General features: G+C 38.7%; 1 protein-coding gene across 11 annotated transcripts in view; it reads right to left on the bottom strand.

Annotated features, from left to right (window-relative positions):
* The window catches only part of MATR3 (matrin 3), a 46,594-nt gene that overhangs the window by 14,483 nt on the left and 14,022 nt on the right, over nt 1-18,089 (bottom strand). For 2 of the 11 annotated variants that reach the window (XM_037509192.2, XM_037509194.2), the window contains exons 1-2: nt 13,829-13,957; nt 2,412-3,497 (exon numbers count right to left, since the gene is read on the bottom strand). The exons of 1 other annotated variant lie outside the window; for it this stretch is intronic. In XM_037509192.2, the coding sequence (XP_037365089.1) occupies nt 2,412-3,323 (912 nt within the window). In that variant the 5' untranslated portion in view covers nt 3,324-3,497; nt 13,829-13,957. Of the gene's footprint in view, nt 1-2,411; nt 3,501-13,598; nt 13,959-18,089 lie in introns of those variants that run through there. 8 more of the 11 variants (XM_037509190.2, XM_037509189.2, XM_037509191.2 and 5 more) reach the window with 8 other exon arrangements.

An 18,089-nucleotide genomic window follows, 5' to 3' on the forward strand; every position in this document is an offset into this window, starting at 1 on the left:
GCAGCAATACCAGAGAGCAGGATGAAATGTTTAAAATTTTTTCATTGTCTACTTTCACAAAAGGAAATTTCTCAAGCCATTGTTCATCAGTTATAAAATGAGAAAGGACCACTTCTAAGTGACTATTTCCACCCCCCCCCCGAAAAATGCAGATAACCAGAAATATCAGTTATGTTAAGGAAGCTTGAATACATTGAGAACCTAGGTACTTCAACTTCTTAAAATTGGTCCATTCTACAAACACCATAATTTTTAAGTCAAAGGGGCTCTAAAATAATTTTTATATGTTTCCAATTCTGTAAGAGGATACCAAAATTAGTGTAACCATTTTTACAGGTTAAAAGTACCTCTCTTGCACCGGGGTAAGCAATCTTACTTTTGAATTCAAAGTTTCAGCAAGTATCATTAAATTGTTCCTTTGTTAATCTAGATCACATTATGTTATTTTTTATTAGTATGGTTGTTCAGAAACTAGAATGTGGCAAAATATGATTAGAGTCACATATAAAATCAAACTTTTCTGACTGAAGTCCTCTCGTGGTTTTCCATTTTTATTTCTTAACTAGTTTTCTGAAGTATGTATGCAGCAAGGTTAAATTACTGCTCAAAGTCAGGACAAGCAAATTGCTAACAACACTTTTTCATTTATGATGACTTCAGTAACAGAGATTTTAAGTCCCTTAGACTTTTATTTGAGTCAAGTATTTTCTTGGAATTTGGAGATCTTATATGAAAACATTGGTCGCCCTGTCATTTATGCAAACATACAAGTAACAGGAAAAACTGCGAGTCACGCAAATTTAATGAAATGTTTAATTAAAATCAACTCGCAATGGACCTAAACCTTGAAGTTTAGGCCTTGAACTTAAAAGCTGAAAACAAAATCTAGATTCCATGATAGACTTAGTATATCTAACAAAACTGAATAAAGACAACACCAAAACCACCTACCAATTAAAATTTCCTGACTTTAAGTTTGGGTTTCTATTTCATAAATAAAGATTAATTTATGGACTTAAATTTAGCATTTGATGACTAATTATTTTGGATATGAATTAATTATTGTGTACTTAGGCTATTTATTAATTTACATATTTTATAAATATGTATGTATTTAGCGAAGAAACACTATCAAAAGATTTTTCAAAGTACTCTGTAAAGTCAAACAATACAGCCTCTTTAATTATCTGAGACAACACAGAAGAGGGAATGACTGGTGATACTTTTAAATAGGACATATTAAAAAATCTGATTTACTAAAAAAAAACAATCAATACTCACTGAAAATTGTATTTAAAAGGAATAGGTATGAAAAGAAAATGACCCTTCCAGATGGTACTGTAAAGAAAAAGCCCAGTAATAGTAACCACCAAGTCAATTCATGGTAGCAACATATTTCAGTTAAGGAGAATACTATACAACACATCAGGAAAAATGGACTATGAGATTACATAAATCAAGCTAGTGGAGTGCTATAATGTTGACCTTAAGTCAACAGCACTATGTATTGGGGGGGAAAAAAAAAACCTGTGAGAATGAGTTATATTGAAAACACTGAAAGAGAAAGCACATCATATTTAAAAGGGCATTTTGAAAAAGTTCCCATTTTGCCAGATGTGATAAATTAAAGCAAAGAATTCGATTTTTTTCCCCTCTCAAATGACTGTACCAGAAGTCTAAGCCTAAACCAGAAAAAGAATATGCTTATGAGGAACACAGAGCAGGATACTGCAGTTGATTTTTCCAAGTCTTTAAAGGGATAGATGCAATATGGGATAATAAAAAGTGAGTTTTGAAGTATGTTTAAGAAAGTTGTGGAAAAGGAGAAAAAAAATGATGAAAAATTTCAGTCATAGTATGAGAGTTTGTTAGAGGGAAATTAAAAAAGGAAGAATGAACTAATCTAAAATATGAAACACACTGAAACAAACACCAGGGCTCTACATTAACTCTTTCCCTGTAGCCACAGATAAGGAAAAAAAAGAGAATTGTTCAAGAATACTTTACTACATACAAATCAGCAATCAAGACAGATGGAAAGCTGAAATCTAGCATCCTGAATGGCAGAGCACATTGCAAAAAAAAATACTTAAAACAATTCAACAAAGCAGACAAAAAACCTGCTTAAATATGTAATTAAGAAGAACATATTGATGCCAAAAACCAACAAGATAATCCCAGTGGATGACAACTTTGTGGCCAGAAGTAATCTAGGCAGATTGTATTAATGTAAAGCCCTGGTTTAAAATGCCCAAAAACAATTACCTTCCAAATAAATGTTCTCAAAAGTATAAAAATTCTAGATCAACTCAGTGTCAACAGACTATAGAATTAGAGTAAAAGATATAGGTAAATACAGAATAGGCACTACAATGTAAAAGAAATTAGAAGTATCTGTTGCATTAACTCACCTTATTAGAATGAACTGGCAAATCACATATAGAGCACAGATGGGGATAACCCTTCGGTAAGAGTCCATGGAAGTCTTCAATATTGCTACTTGGAGGAGCGCCCCTCTTTTTCTCAAAGAGAGATCTCTCTTGTAAGGGGCCAGGACCACGTCCCATTCTCTCATACTCACTGTCAAATTTATGATAGTTATGCGAAGTCTCACCAAAAAAAGAATCATCCCTACACCTTTCTCCATCTCTTAATCTGTCATCTTCATAATCCATTCTGTCATAATAACCAGATTCTTGAGAACGACTTCCATGGTCATAATCAAGCACTGGGTTGAGACTAGGACCACGATCATCAAAACTATCTCTTCTAAAGTGCCTTTTTTCTTCCCAATCATCCCTAGGTACTCTGTATGGCGGCTCCCGTGTAGCAGATCTGCCATCTCTACCATAACTCAATGTAGGGCCTTCTTCAGTCCTCCTCCTTTTAAGCTGTAGAAGGATTTGGGGCAAATTCTCAGGAGTAATCTTGTCCTCTGGATAACGACTCAGTTCATCTAAGTCTCTAGCAGACAGACCAAAGCTGGCCAAAATGTTACTGGCCTGGTCTGCATCTCCACGGTGTTGAGAAGACAAAGGGAGTGGACCTCTACTTCCAATGTTAAATATAGACTGCAAATTATGGGAAGAAGTACTAGCAGAAGACAGCGCACTATGAGCTCCTTGTTGATTCAATGAAGAACTCATTCCAAGATTCATTAAACTAGCAAGGCGTGCAGTACCCTGGTTCATCCTTCCAAGAGATGCTGGCATACTTAAAGACTGGGTAGCAGCAGCAAGAAGGCCTATTCCTGCTGCAGACAGGTCACGCCCATGACCCTGTGAGTCCCTACCGAGAGATGACTGCTGGAATGACTTGGACATTGTAGAACTAGCTTTTGTCTAGTTTATAGATTAAAAAAAAATTGCTTTAAAGATGGCCAAAAAGAAAGCTCAAACTAGAAAACTAGTTAACTTGCTTCAAAAAATGGTAACGCCAAGAAAAAGGATCAATAAGGACTGTAGAATCTTCTTCAAGCTGAGAACCAGCAGACAACTCTGTAGAAAAATAAGCAATTTTAGTCATAAATCCCTTTAAGTAGATGCCGTTTTTTTTTAGAAAAAAAAACTTATGCATCATTGTTGATTAAAAAAAAAAACATTTAAGATCTCAAACTTACAAGGAATTTATTACATAGCAAACAGATTCCAGATGTATGCAGAGCCTGCATATATTTAAAAAGTAGTCTTTCATGCTAAAGTTTAACTACTAAAGGGAATTTATTACTGAATTTAAAAACATTTCAATTGATGGATTAGATGTTTGAGTACATCAAAATTTCAATAAAAATATAGATGGGTCTCTTCTTTCAGAAGAATAAAAATACAACCTATTGTATGATGCTTAAGTTCCAGAAGACTAAAAATAAACAAAAAACCAAGGTCAGCAAGTCAAAGATGAATCAGTTGTATTCTGCTTTAGAAAATGAGACCTATTACCACTATCAGAAAGAACCAAGTAAAACCACAAGTAAATGAAGGCGTTAAGTGTCAAGTACCTAGTATAAGATCTAAGACCAAACACAATAGTTGAGACCTTTATGCAGCAAAATCAATTTGAGGTAAAGACAGATGTGAAGAAAAATAAGTGACTTCCTGCAGTTTAAGGATTTCTGCACAAATTTAAGTCTCATAACTAATTGCCTTCTTACTTTCCATCTATACGAGGCAGTGCTTGTTTCATTTCTAGTCTTGTAAGGGAAGGAGAACCAAATACAGTCACTACAGAACCAGGAGAATCCCAAGAAAATACCCAGGTACCAGAAGTATAGGGGATTTAAAGATGTGAACTCTCCAAATTACCATCAATCAATGCTCTCGCTGACTTAATGTTCTGGGCTACAGCATGGCTAGAGCTCAAAACAGGTTTGAAAAAAAAAAAAAAGAAAGAAAACAAGGCCCTTGCTTACATAGATTTTTGTAAAGTTTTCTGAAGAACAGTCCAATTACCTGGAAAATTTAAATTCTGAATACAATCCCCCAAGATGTGTTTCTGGATGAACTCATTCTCTTAATTAAATCATTTTACCTCAGATATTGTTACTCAAGAATTTGCAAAGCATTTGCATGACCCTCATAAATTACTAAATGATGTACATAACGTCTTTGATGAAACAATTTTATAATCACACTTATATAGAGATTAACTCCTCAATTGTTTGCTATAGAATTGTTAAGCGGTATTGTTCAGTTAAGCTTTGTACACTTGATTACCCACACTCCTAGCACTGGTGGTTCAACATATTAAACTTTATTATAGTGCAAACCAGGTAATATCCAATTAACAGTCTATTATGGGATCAATTCCATCAATGATAGATTAAAGCAAGGAAACACTGGATGAATACAGTGGTAGAAGAATTACCTTCTTTAAAGCTACAGGCAAGACTTAGATATTACAGAGAGATGTAACAAAGTTAAAAAGACACAAAAATGCTCTCAGAGGTGACTGGAATTACAGAAGATGTTTTTTTGCACACCAAGAAAGATGAATTTGAGAACAGACACCAAAGAAACTAGTTCTAGATGAGATCCACTATGTAAACTACTTAGGCTTAAAGAATAATAATAAAATAAAGACAAGACTTAAGTGGACTTTTTTGGATGAAGGTTTCTTTGATATGTCTTATAAATGCCATACAGAATGGCAATTGAAATACAGTGTCAACATTGGTAGAACCCTCTAATTCCAAGTATTCTTTATTAAAAAAAAAAAAAAAATCAAAACCTTTAGAGGGTTTTTCAAAGGATCAAATTATTAACTGCAGCTTTGCCCATCAAGTTATAGTCAAAGCTTTGTATTTTATTTGTATTATGTAAAGCCAGTCTTTTAAAAGAATCTTTTTCTCCCTCCCAGGGAAATTATGTTAATTTGATCATGTGTAAAATTTTTAATTGATCATATTTTAAGGGAATAATTCTTGGATTATAGCCATCTCAATTACTTTTCTTTGGAGTGTATATGATAATGATGAATCTGTAAAAAGGAAAGGTTAAGAGCGGTAAAGGTAAAAGAGAACCTTAAGACAAAACAAAAAAAGAATGTAAGAAAATGGCAAGACAATGTAAATCCCATGACAACTTATAATTTCGTAGTAGTATTAATATTTTTGTGACTTGAGTTTCCACTTAAAATCAGTCCCACACAGGACATTATAGAAAACAAACTTAAATCAGTTTTTATTGAAACACAACTTTAAAATTTTTTTTATTAGAACAAAGAAAAACCAGACATTACAGTCCTGTTGAAAAAGCATTTATGAAAACAGTTTCCTTAGTATCTTTGATCAATGGTGAACACAAGACAAACAAGCCACTTTAAAGGATTCATTTAAGCAAGACAGAAGTCAAACAATGGTCATTTAATTAATTACATTTAAAAAAGAGCTGTTTCTTTAACAGTATGTTTTTCCCATAATTATGAAATTGAATTTTCATAGAAAATTATAGATGTTAATAGTTTGAAAACAGTTCCTTTGAGATAACTAATTTAGAAGGCAATGTCAAAATTCACTTTGCTCATCAATGCAGTGCCTTGAAGTATCTCTAACCCAAATCAGGGACATTAAAAACAAGAACATCCATAATTGTATTTCACAAACGCCAAATTATAATTCACAAACACCATTTACTAACCTGACATTCAAATCCTTAATGATCATGCTTAAAACTAATTTCTATAGATAGTTCTAAATAATTAGCCCAGAATTTAAACCTAGCTCACAACACAATTTGGCAAATGCTACTAGCTGGCTTCATGCTTAACAGCTGAACAATTATTTCCTGTATATAATGCTAACTTTAAGTTAATGATACTCAACCCTCTGCATTGCACGAAGATTCTTTTGTGGGTTTATGTACTCCATAGTGTAATACTAAACTATTAAAAGTTTAACACACTCAAAAAGTTCACAGAAAACTGCAGCATATAAATGGCTGTTCTATAAATGGCTGTTCTATATCTTGATTGTCTTATTTAAAATAAAGATTTTTCCCTTCCAGCCTTTAGTCCTTTTCTCACAGTTATTTAGCAGGACCACTAAATTGAGCTTAAGTAGATGTTAGCTCTTTAAAAGATACTGTGTGCCTGAGGGGGGGGGGGTAAGCTTTCAAATGCAACGTTTAAAACATGTTTTAAAGTTATCTCCTACCACCAAGTAGATCTTTATGTTCTGAATTTGTGTAATGCTTTTAAAACAATCAGTTTTAAAATGGTAACCATAAAAGCTTATAGAAATACTCAGAACACCCATTCACATTTTAATCCTTTAATCTCACAAAAACTTAGTCAACAACTATAATTTTTATTCTATCTCCCCTTTCCAAGTTAAGAAGCACAAAATAGTGGAATTTTCCCCATTTTCCCAAATGTTCTATGTCAAGGTCAAGCATCCATGTGACTTAAATTACAATGCAAAAACATGCCAAATATGTTTATAGCAGCAACCAGCAATGTCAAAATAGTAAAGAGGTCCTAACCATGTTATTGATATATGGTAGGGAGAATTCATTAGTAATTTCAAGGAAGCTCTTTTGGAGAGGAAGCAACTTAATATTTGCCATCAGTCACACAAATGCATTAATTCTTGTGGTAAGAACTTCCAAACCAAGCACTTGACCCTAGAGGTAGGTGAACTGCTCATTTAAACTTCTCATTTATTAAGTTTAAGTGTTAGCAAACTTTCATTTTAATGTCACTATCTTTTCTCAATGTTATTTTGAAACTTATTTAAGGGTTTGTTTTTAATGATCTGAGAAGCTATTCAATTTTTTATATAGAATTTGATCCACTATAAAACGTTAATCTGTGTTTTTCAAGTGCCATTATGGCATACCTTTAAATGACTTAAAAGCTTAAAAAAAAAAAAAAAACACACCCTACTAATTAATTTAAATAGTAAACCCCTTAGGAGACAAAGTCCCAGCTCTATTAATTTCAGCTTTGTATATAAGTCAGTATGCACCTCACCACGCAACAGAAAGCTGAAAAATACTAAAAAATTTTAATGGGCTTTGAGACTATTTCCCTTAATTCGTTTTATAGGCTTCTGGCCCACATTTGATCCTTAGGGCTAATGATAATAACAGTGTTGCAGAATCCTTCAGCTGCTTAAACAGAAAATTATGTTAATAAGAAGGGGATTCATTCCTACTCAAACTCTGAACGTTTTCTTCTTCCTAGATTTAAATTTTTCCCCAATTACTTTCAACAAGACATTAAAAAATTTCAGATTAAAGCAATCCAGAAACTCATTAAGTAAACTCACACTAGTCACTTCATTTACTTGACAAATTTGTAACTCTCGATTTGATCTATGACACAGACTTTAATTATTCCCATCTCAAAAGCAAAATTAGTGATTTTCTAGGACTGTTCTGCACCCTAAGATTTCTCTCTACTGGGGGTTAAGACACAACCTATGAAGCTGTCCTCAGCCTCCTTAGCACGAGTTTGATCCCCTGGCCTGCCAGGGAGCAACCCACATGGCGCAGCAGGCCTCTCCTGACTCACCCCCTGCTCCCCTCAAATTTCGGTCAATCTGCCTGTTCTCCCCACTCTGTCTCTGGTGAATCCTCTGGCCTGTACCCCAGTTCTTGTATGCATAAATCTTTAAAAAAAATTTTTTTTTCTCTCTACTCTATATTCTCCTTTCTTGGCCTCCATACATTCCAACAACTACTAAAAATGCTTTAATTTGGTGTAATGTTTTGGGAGCACAAATGCCTTCATTAAATCCTCCTGGTTCTACTACAAAACAGCTGTGTGACCTTGAGCAAATTAGCATGTTTCTTCACATAGGAATAAAAAACACCTTTCATAAAGCAGTAAAGATTTAATAAATCAGTTCAAATAAAACAAAATAGTGCCCGGTACAAAGTCAGCATCCACTGTTATGTAATCTTATCCTCACAACCAATGAGAAAAAGTGAGTTAAAAAACTGACCGAGACATACAAATAAAGAGCTTATAAACTTTCCACTTGTACTGTATTCCCTATTTCATAAATCAACTTTAATGTTCCATCTATTTATTCAAAGCAGGAATTCAAATTTGGACTTTGTTACTGAACCACAACTCAGTTTTGAAATACCAGATTTAGACAGTAGTCTACATAAATGAGATCAAACAAGTTGATTCCAATGAAAATGGGCAAATTAAACCTCTTCCTTCTTCATTCTCTATTTCCAACCTATCTTTAAATTACTTTATCCTTCAGAATGACGTTCTTACCTTCTTTCCTCCTGCCTTTCAGCTGGCCTCCTTGCATCCATGTTCAGTTTTCATTATAAGTAACTTACTACATTTCTCATAATGTTATACACCACTGCTTAAAAACATTCTACTCCCTACTACTTACCATATTAAATCCCCAATATGGTTTCCAAAACCTTTCACAATGGTTGAGTACTTCTCTAGCCCTATTTCCTTTGGGCCTTTTGAAAAAGGCAGAATCTCAATACTAGAGCAAATACAATCATTAGCAAAATAATTGACTTAATGTTAACCTAGTAATTCTCAGGGACCAATACTACTGCATTTACATCATGTGTTATACAAGCCTGTATATGCAAACATCCAAGTTCAGAAACAGAGCATTAATAAGACCTCAGATGCCTTCTACCTGCCAATTTCCAACGAATCTCCCTCTCCCCTTAAGTCTCTTATTAGAATTTCCATTTAAATATGGCCTTAAAAATGTATTAATATTGGGCCTCCCTGGTGGCGCAGCGGTTGAGCGCTGGATTGCGAAGCTGCCCACAGCCTCTGCAGCGCCAATTCGATCCCAGGCTGCTCCCGGGCCACTGGAGGAGGGTCCCACAAGGAGCACAGACCTCTCCTGCTGCCCGCTGCTCCCCTCAGCAGTGTACTTTGGTCCTTCTGCCTGCTCTGCTCCCCGCTCTGGTGAATTCTCTCACCCTCCTGTGCTTCTGACTGTACCCAGTGCTTGTATAAATAAATAAATAAATAAATCTTTAAAAAATGTATTAATATTACATTTCTCTATTTCATACAAATTGACTTAAGCTATATTGTTTGTGTTTTTTAAAACATGAGTTAAAGCTATACTTTCAGTGCATATCAAGATAGCTACTATTCTACAGCTGAACATTTAGGGTGTTCTCAATTTCTTATTACTAAGACTGCTGCTATGAATATTTTTTTAAATGTCTCCTGATGCTTAAGTGCAAAATTCCCTCCTCTATGGTGCTTTTCCAGAAAATCATGTCCCGCACAAGAACACACAAGCATTACAACTGTTCTGGTTTCACATCTCACAGCAAGAATATTTTAAGTGCAAATGTATGTATTCCTTTGATATCACTTTTCTATCTACTGTAGGAAACAGGCACTCAAACGCTTGTTCTTAAATTTTCACAGATGGTATAAATTCTATTATATAGTTACCACAGAAAAGGAAGATATATAAAAGCCTATTAATCCCCATAAAAGGGAAAGAGTAACCATACAGATCATCACAGAAGTTGTGTATCTTTATCAGCAAATCTGAGATCCTATTTAGACCCTGTATCAATTGATTACCTTCCATACTTCCTGCATTTGTTTACTGTCTGCCAATAGATAACACCTATCATAGTCATAGTCATTTTAATTTTTTCACTTTGCGTTTTTTATCAGAAGGATAGCCAACAGGAGTAGCTGGGGCAACTGCCACACCCTCATGGATACCCTCTTTTTCTACCAACCTATTTTTGCCTAAAAACTGGCAGTAACAATTACAGGCAATTGGCTCAAGATCAAAGAGGATGTCAGAAATCGCCATTTTAAAAACTTTCCAGAAAAAACAAATTATTTTATATAAGATAAGTTTTAAACTTTGGAACAGTATTTTTAAAGTTTAAGTTGAAGATTTGAACCTAGAATGATTTTAAATGGAAGTTTAACCTAAGCTTTCACTGTTACTTCATACACGTAATTGTTTAATATCAAAGAGGTTTGAGCCTCACTTATATAGGAAAACATTAGAGCTTGATCTACAACTGGAAAATTATAACGAAGCTGCATCACATCAGGGCACTCCATCCACTCAGACCTGCCACAGTAATGAGTTATATTTAGATCAGGAAAGACAGCACAGCACAGAAACTTTGTAAGTTTATGTTTAAACTTGTAACAGATAAGACCAGCAATAAGTCAAAAATTGTATTGAAATTTTAAAATCTTTTAAAGGCTACAGATCTATAATTCTCATTTTTTCTCTCTGCTGTTATCAAACTTATCTACATAAAATTTGAATTCAAGAATTTCAGAATCTTTTCCTAATGATTCAATAAGAAGGTCCAAGTAGATAGTAAGGATGTATATTCAAAATTACAAAACTGTGCTGTCTACCCATCTACATATCCCTCCTCCCATGAACCTAGCATTTGCCCACCCCAAACATTGAAGTCAGTCAGGTACTGTACAGAATCTGCTGTACTAAGTGTGGGACAGTTTTAATTTAATTCTAAGAAACCATAACCCCAATTCTTCAGTTTTGATTATTCTGAAAATAATTAACAGCATAGTTCATATTGTAATCTAATTACTGCTACTCTAAGTGGCAAAGTATTATTTTACATAACAATGACTTCAGAGCCCTATGTTTGTCTACACAAGCACTACCTTTTTGTCACTTTTGAATACTCTGCACTACAAGAAGCTGGCCCACATCTATTTCAATTCACCTTAAACATACATGAGATCCTAAAAACCAAAACACAAGATTCTGGTCTCTTAAGCAGTTCAGCATGTACAAAAAATGTTTCACTTCTCCCTCTTTATTACAAAAGTGAATACAGTTTCTTGTGGAAATTACAGAAAAACTAAGGTGAAGACACACAATCGCCCATAAAGCCAACACTCAGAGGTAACGTTTTCCCGTGTATCTCTATTTTTATGTTTATTTACATGTTCCTTTAAAAATAAAAACGTCGTCAAATTTGGCATCATCAGTTTTACTACATCTCCTTTCCAAATAATACTTTTATTTCCATTGCCATCATTTCCCCATAGCTTCTCTCTTCCTAAAGCACTATCTTAAAAGCTGTACAGGTTTTCATTTGATGGGCACACTGTAATTAGATCCTCAAATGTTGCATCTTTTAGATTTTTAATATGCTGAATAACCGTGATTAAAATTTATATACATTCATCTTTGACACAATATTCCCTTAGGATAAATGTCTTTTAAGTAAGTCTCCCACTTTTAAGACTTTATTATAATAAGAATCTGAATCAAGTGCCCAAACAAAATGTAAACGTTCTGGAACACACCAGCAGCATTGCCAGATTAACTATAAAATCACCACCCCTTGGGCTTTAATTTTCTCTCCTCTAACATTAAGAATTTGAACTGTATTTTATTTTAAAAATTATGTAAAGCATTTCCCTTACATTCCCCAAATGTTAAAATTTGCTTAGTTATCACTGACTTTTAATATTTATGATTTATACTTTCCAACACGGATTAATAAAATTTGTATGTGGAAAAATTCCTTCAACATATTCGATGTTCAGAAGGGTAGCGCAGTCATTCCGAATTAGTTCAAAATGCTATGGAAAAGCAAGGCAATGGACACATAGCCCAAAAGGAGATATGTGAAGATGATAAAGCAAAAACTTCCTTTCTGGGTAAAACAAACATATAAACATATAATGTTAAGTGCAAAGGAAGAAACATAAGTTTTAAGCATTTCAACACAAACATTTTCTGGCTCGGGAGCTCTCTTCCAAATATTACATAACCAACCAGAAGCATCTTCAAGTAGTACTTCAATCGTGTTTAATGTCAAGTTTGCCAAAACATTCTAGTCAAATGGAAAAGACATACACAGGGTTTTTGCAACACCACCGTCCCCGCTTTCTTGATTTCTGAAAATATTGATGTTGAAAAATTATGCCAACACGCTGGGTAAATGACTGAGCCACTGAGTTTTTAAAAGCAAATTTTATTTTGAACTTGTATGAAAACAGCCAAAAAATAATTTGCTTATATGGTTAAATGTTTACCTGGGAGAAAATGGTTTTTACAGGTTTCATCTTAAACCACGCTTTATTTAACACGTAAAAAGCAGTTATCAACATAAAATCTCGTGACTGCTACCTGTGAAACCAGCGATTCTCATTCTAGCGCGCGTTAAAGACTAGAAATTTCGGTATCGCCATAACCGTTCTAGAAATATCTAGCTGGAAAACTGAAACCGATCCAACAGGAATATTCCACACAAAAGGGGCACAGAGCAGAAAACACGCGGCGATATTCCTCCACGGTAAATGCGAAAAGCCCTGGCAGAACACAAAACAAGGCACAGGGCTCGCATGAAAAGAACAGCGATGGGGCGACTACACCGTGGTACTCCAAACCCTTTGTCTGGAAACCGGAAGGTCCCAACCATAAGATCCTCTCCAGAGGAACTTAAGAGTGGCAATATTTTAATAAAAAGAAAAGAAATGTGAAATAACTCTTGACACAAGAACAAATCGCCTGCTTTGCGGCGTACTGCAGAAGGCTTTATCCACGACGCAATACGAAAAACAAGCGTTAACGTTTCATTTTTCGGCCATTTTTACGCGATGGGGGGCGGGGAGGAATTGTTTGAGGTCCGGCTAAAATCGCGCGCGCATGTGTGTGGGCGGGGGACAGGGGAGTCTCAGGGGGCGCGATGAAGCGGGGGTGGGGTGCGGGGGTGGGGTGCGGGGGTGAGGAGCCGGGCGAAGGCCAGGACACCAAGAAAAGAAAAAACCCTTGGTCAAACGGATACGCTTTTCAGAGTCTGCGAAATCCTCCATTTTGGGGCACATTTCCAGGCGCACAGGGGAAAAAACTACCTTGGGCCGGAACTATCCGACGGCTTTGCTAGCTTAACTCTGTTCCCCAAACGGCAAGGCCCCAGTGGGCAGCCGGTCCCTCAGGCCTCGAGCGCTCCGCCTTTCCTCAGCGCTACAGTCCGCGTGTAACGGGCTCGTCGTCCCGCCCCCGCCCACAGAAAGCCCAAGACGCGGGAAGCTCGGTCGATCGCCCGCCCTCCGCGCCCCCAGACTCTCCCGCCTCACCCGGGGCCCTTGCTGCTCGCGCGTCTCCCTCCGGGGCCGCTCACCTCCGCCGCCCGAGGAGGCTGGTTGCGCCGCCACTGCGCTCCTAACATGGCGGCCGCCGATCAGGCGGCTCACATACGCAGCGCGGAGGGAGGCAGAGCAGACGAGCGGGAGCGAGCAAGAAAGGCGCGCCGCCGGCTCCCCACGGCCCCTGTCGCCGTCGCTGCCTCCTCCCGGCGGACGCAGAGAGCCCCGGCCACCCCACCCCGACTCTTACCCGCTTCACGCCTACCTTAAGGAAAGGGAGAGGGGAAAGGAGAGGTACCTCTCTCCTAGCGAGCGGGACGCGGAGGCTCCCACAATCCCCCGCAGCAACGGCGCTGTTAAGAGGTGGCAGCGGTGGCGGCAGCCCAAGAACAAACCCACTCTCGCGAGAGAACTCGCTCCCCCCGCCCCCTCGGGTCCCGTTTCTGCGCGAGGCAGGCCCCTCCCCCTCCCCAGCGCGCGCGCAACGCTCGCGCCCACGGCGGCGGTCGTTGTTCTCTCATCCCAGGGCCCGCTCGTGGCGGGAAATGGAGAGACAGCCACAGCCTACGAGTTCGAGTCCCGTTCCTCAGAAACGCTTTAGCCAATCTCTAAATTGCACGATACAAAACTTGAGTAGGGTAATGCATTAAGAAGCCAGTCGGCAGAACCCCCCAGCCCTTGTTGTAGAGCAACCCCGATACAAAACGGGGTGCCTGACTGTGGGTCCTCACCCGTGCACTTAGAAGGACTTATCAATGCTCTACTGCAGGCACACGTGAAAGGTTAATAAAAGGTTTATTTACAAGGGAAAGGGAAATGAGGAAATGTACAGCTCTGGGAGAAAAGTGGGAGACAAAGTGATACCGGAATTGTCAGGTCTAGTCTCCCAGCCAGGAACTGATCCCAGGCTGCAGGGCAGCGCTGAGCCCCAGCCACTAGACCCCCAAGGGTTGGTGTCTCACAAAGCCACAGCAGGAACTTCGCAGACGCTCAGGCAAGCAAGCGAGAAGAGGCAGGTTCGTTTATAGAAAGGAAAAGTTTATTGAGGAGGAAAAGAGCAGAAATAAAGTGGGACTCCCAGGCCAGGGAACCAGGCCTGGGAGGGGCAAGGAAGCCAAAGTAGAGTTGTGTCTCAGGGAATATAGACCTTTTTTTCCCCTCATTATTCTAAAGCTGCCCCAGTCTCTGTGATTGGTTAGTTCTCGGCTGTCTCACTTAATTTGCTACTGAGTGGGGATCTTCACATTCCTTATCTAACAGCTTTCTCTTTCCCCATTTGTTGCATCTTTAAATTTATGGCCCAGTCTTCTGGATGGGCATCCCTGCATTGAAGTTAAACAGCTGCCCTTCTAATGTGACCATAAATTAAACCACTCTCCATTTCTCCAATCTCCGCCTCCCTTTACCACCTGAAGGAAACCAGGACCAGCATTAACAATGTTGTCCTTGGTCCTGGCATGTTTGTTTTTCCTAATGGAATGGGTTACTTTCCCTTGCTTGTCCTTATCTCTGAAGCCTCCCTAAATTTTTCAGAGGTCCCCTCCTGCACTATCCCTAAAACTGCCTAATAACTCTAGCTTGCCCTGTCTCAAGTTTTAAATGAGTCCTACTCAATCTGCCGATCAGGAATCCCAAAATGGCACTCTCAGAGTTGGCCGCCAGCCAGGAGCAGTGAAGCCAGGAGGCGAGCGATCGCGAGCCAGAGAGAGACCCCAAGGCCCACGTGTTTGATTTACTCCACCCTTAGGTCCCAGCCACCCTCCCTTTGGTGGTGACGGGTTTTGTCTTTCCCAATGTCTTGATGGCTTTAGTCTGGAGTGGGGGTAGAGTCCACAAAGCCTGTATGGGATTAACTCAGGACATCATTTCCCCCTAACACCCTGACCTGGTAACCATCCTTTCTAGTTACTTTCTGATTATTGGCCGGGATTGGTCAGAGGCGCTAGGAAAGGGTAATGAGGTAGCATTTCGGCTGGTTTTCACGCTCAGAAATTCCGTGCAGGAGTGTCCTTGAGGTGGCAGATAGCGAGCTCATGCCACCGAGAAGAACGCCATTTGGTGAATTTGAACGTAAAACGCTCGAGACCGATACAGATTGCCGAAGAGCAAAAGAACTAGCACATGTGCGAACACTGAGGTGGACAAATGCAGAGGGACAGACCGGCAGTCACCTGAAGTCTGAGTGAATTATTTAATGCAAGTCCCGATTAACAGCATTCCAATTTTACTGTGCTGAATCAGATTTAATTTGCATTAAAAAAATCATTCTAGCTCTACTGTGAAAGATACTGGAGGGGATAAAGATGGATTAGGCTAGAAACCAGTAGAAAATTGAAGAAATCATTTAGGACAAGAAGCAAATCTTGTTAGTTTGATTGGAAGATAAGTCTCGAGGACTAATGACAACTCTGTTAGCAATGCTATTAAGATAAGGAGTACTGGAAGAGGATCAGCTGGGGAAAGAGTAAGGTAAGTTCACTCTGACATCCTTTTAGTTAGGAGTGATACTGAGAAACAGTGCATATTAGTGACAAATTTGTTAATGACCTAAAAGAAGCAAGGGGAGTTGAAAGGTGACCTGGAGATAGTATGGTTAAAACAGGCCTTAGAACCAAACCTTGAAGAAATCACCAGGCAGAAGTGAACGGCATAGGTGACCAAGTGCGTACACAAGCCAGGGGAGCAAAAAAAGTTCTAGGTATACGCATACATTATTGAAAGGTTCGGCGCGGTAAAGGAGAGCCAGGGTACATTTCTCAAAGGGAGGGAAAGTTTATTGCGCCCCGGGCAGACCTCACAGACCCAAGGCGGGGGTCAGTGGAGTCGCGCACGTTGTTAGGGGGAAGCAGGGTTTTATAGGGTGAGGAGAGGTCAGGTGGGTAGTTGGGCTCCTACGGCGGGAAAAGTTTGTAGGGCAGGTAGAGGTTCTTTGTCTGAGATGAGACTCGTAGGGGGGAGGGGGGAGGCTCATTGTCTGAGTCCTCCAGGCAGGTATCCGCATTCCTGCCCCCCAGGTGGGCTTCCGGGTAGGCTTTTGCATTCCGGCCTGCTGCATGGACCTTTCAATTATGAAGAGGGGGAGACATTAAACTGTGCTGCCTTGAGCACTATTTACAATAGCTAAGCTTTGGAAACAGCCCAAATGCCCAAAAATAGATGACTGGATCAAGAAGATGTGGTACATATATACCATGGAATATTACTCAGCATTCAAAAAAGATAAACACATGCAATTTGCAGCAACATGGATGGCGCTGGAAGGGATCATGCTCAGCGAAAAGAAAAATACCGGATGGTCTCACTCATAGCAGGAATCTAGAAAACTTAAATAAGGGATCAGGAAAATGAAAAACTATAAGAAAGTGAAAATCAAAATCAACAAAAAGCTATGAACCAGCGACACTTTTTGGGGGGTGGGGGCCGGGAGGGGAGGGATTGGGGTCAGAATGGGGCATGTGCAGTTGTATGGGGGAATATAAAAATAAAATTTATTATTAAAAAAAAATAAAAAATAAACTGTGCTGCCTTGATCAGCAGGGTCAAATTGTATCAAGAGGTCAAGACTGACTAAAAGCATGTGCAAGGCTTAGCAACATGGTTGCTTGTAGTCAAGAGGGAGAGGAAGTCAGTGTATGGACAAAAGGAAGATGGAAACGGCCCAATTTTTAGACGATTTGGCTATACAGAAAGCAGGTTTGAGGAAGGTAATTGTGCACAATTAATGTTGGTAGATAGGGCATTTTGGGAAAGGACTGAAATAAAAAAGGAAAGGGATCATAATGTACATACCTAATAGGATGGGATCCAAATAAAGTAGACATGCTTTTATGAGGTGTGGAGAGGAGGGGGCTGAGGTTTCATTAGGTGTGGTTGACGAATCAAATTAGGTGACTTGATTTTTCTGACTAATTCATCCAGAGGGCTGGAGTTGCAGGAAGGAAAATTTTATCTCCTGTGAAAAACTGGAATTGCAATCCCGAATCTGCATGTGTGTAGGATTTTCCAGGTTTTGAAAGGCGTTCAGTAGAATTCAAGGGCTGGGACTCCTAAGGGTGTGGTTTAAGTCCATTACATAATTAGCTTTAGAATGAAATTTTGGGGTGCTAGTTCTTCAATTCAGTCTTCCTTCCACTGATCTGCTTTCTACTCTGTGAATATTACTCCAGTTCATCTTGGCTAAAATTTCCCTTAATGTTGTTCCCAGATCTTAAATGAAAACAAAAAGCTCAGCTCCTTAGAGACAAACATGAATGCATCTTAGTTCAGATATGCACTTACCCGTACTTTTGTATAAGACTGTAATGCCATCTGCTGATCGTGTGGAGAAGAAAAGTCAAGCTTTTTCAATTGAGTAAATATTTATTAAAGATCTGCTTAATGGCCCAACAGCCAAAAGACAACGAACAATGTAGAGTGGGGGTAGGGATACAAGGACGGCTAAGACAAATCAACAAGCTGTTGAAGGTACTGGATCTGATGAAGGAGAGAGACAAGAAGTCAGGCCTCAAAACGGGCCTAGTTGAGAT

This window comes from Talpa occidentalis, unplaced genomic scaffold (assembly GCF_014898055.3).
Source record: "Talpa occidentalis isolate TD23 unplaced genomic scaffold, MPIMG_talOcc4v2.1 talOcc4.13, whole genome shotgun sequence".
In the NCBI taxonomy this organism is placed as follows: Eukaryota; Metazoa; Chordata; class Mammalia; order Eulipotyphla; family Talpidae; genus Talpa; species Talpa occidentalis.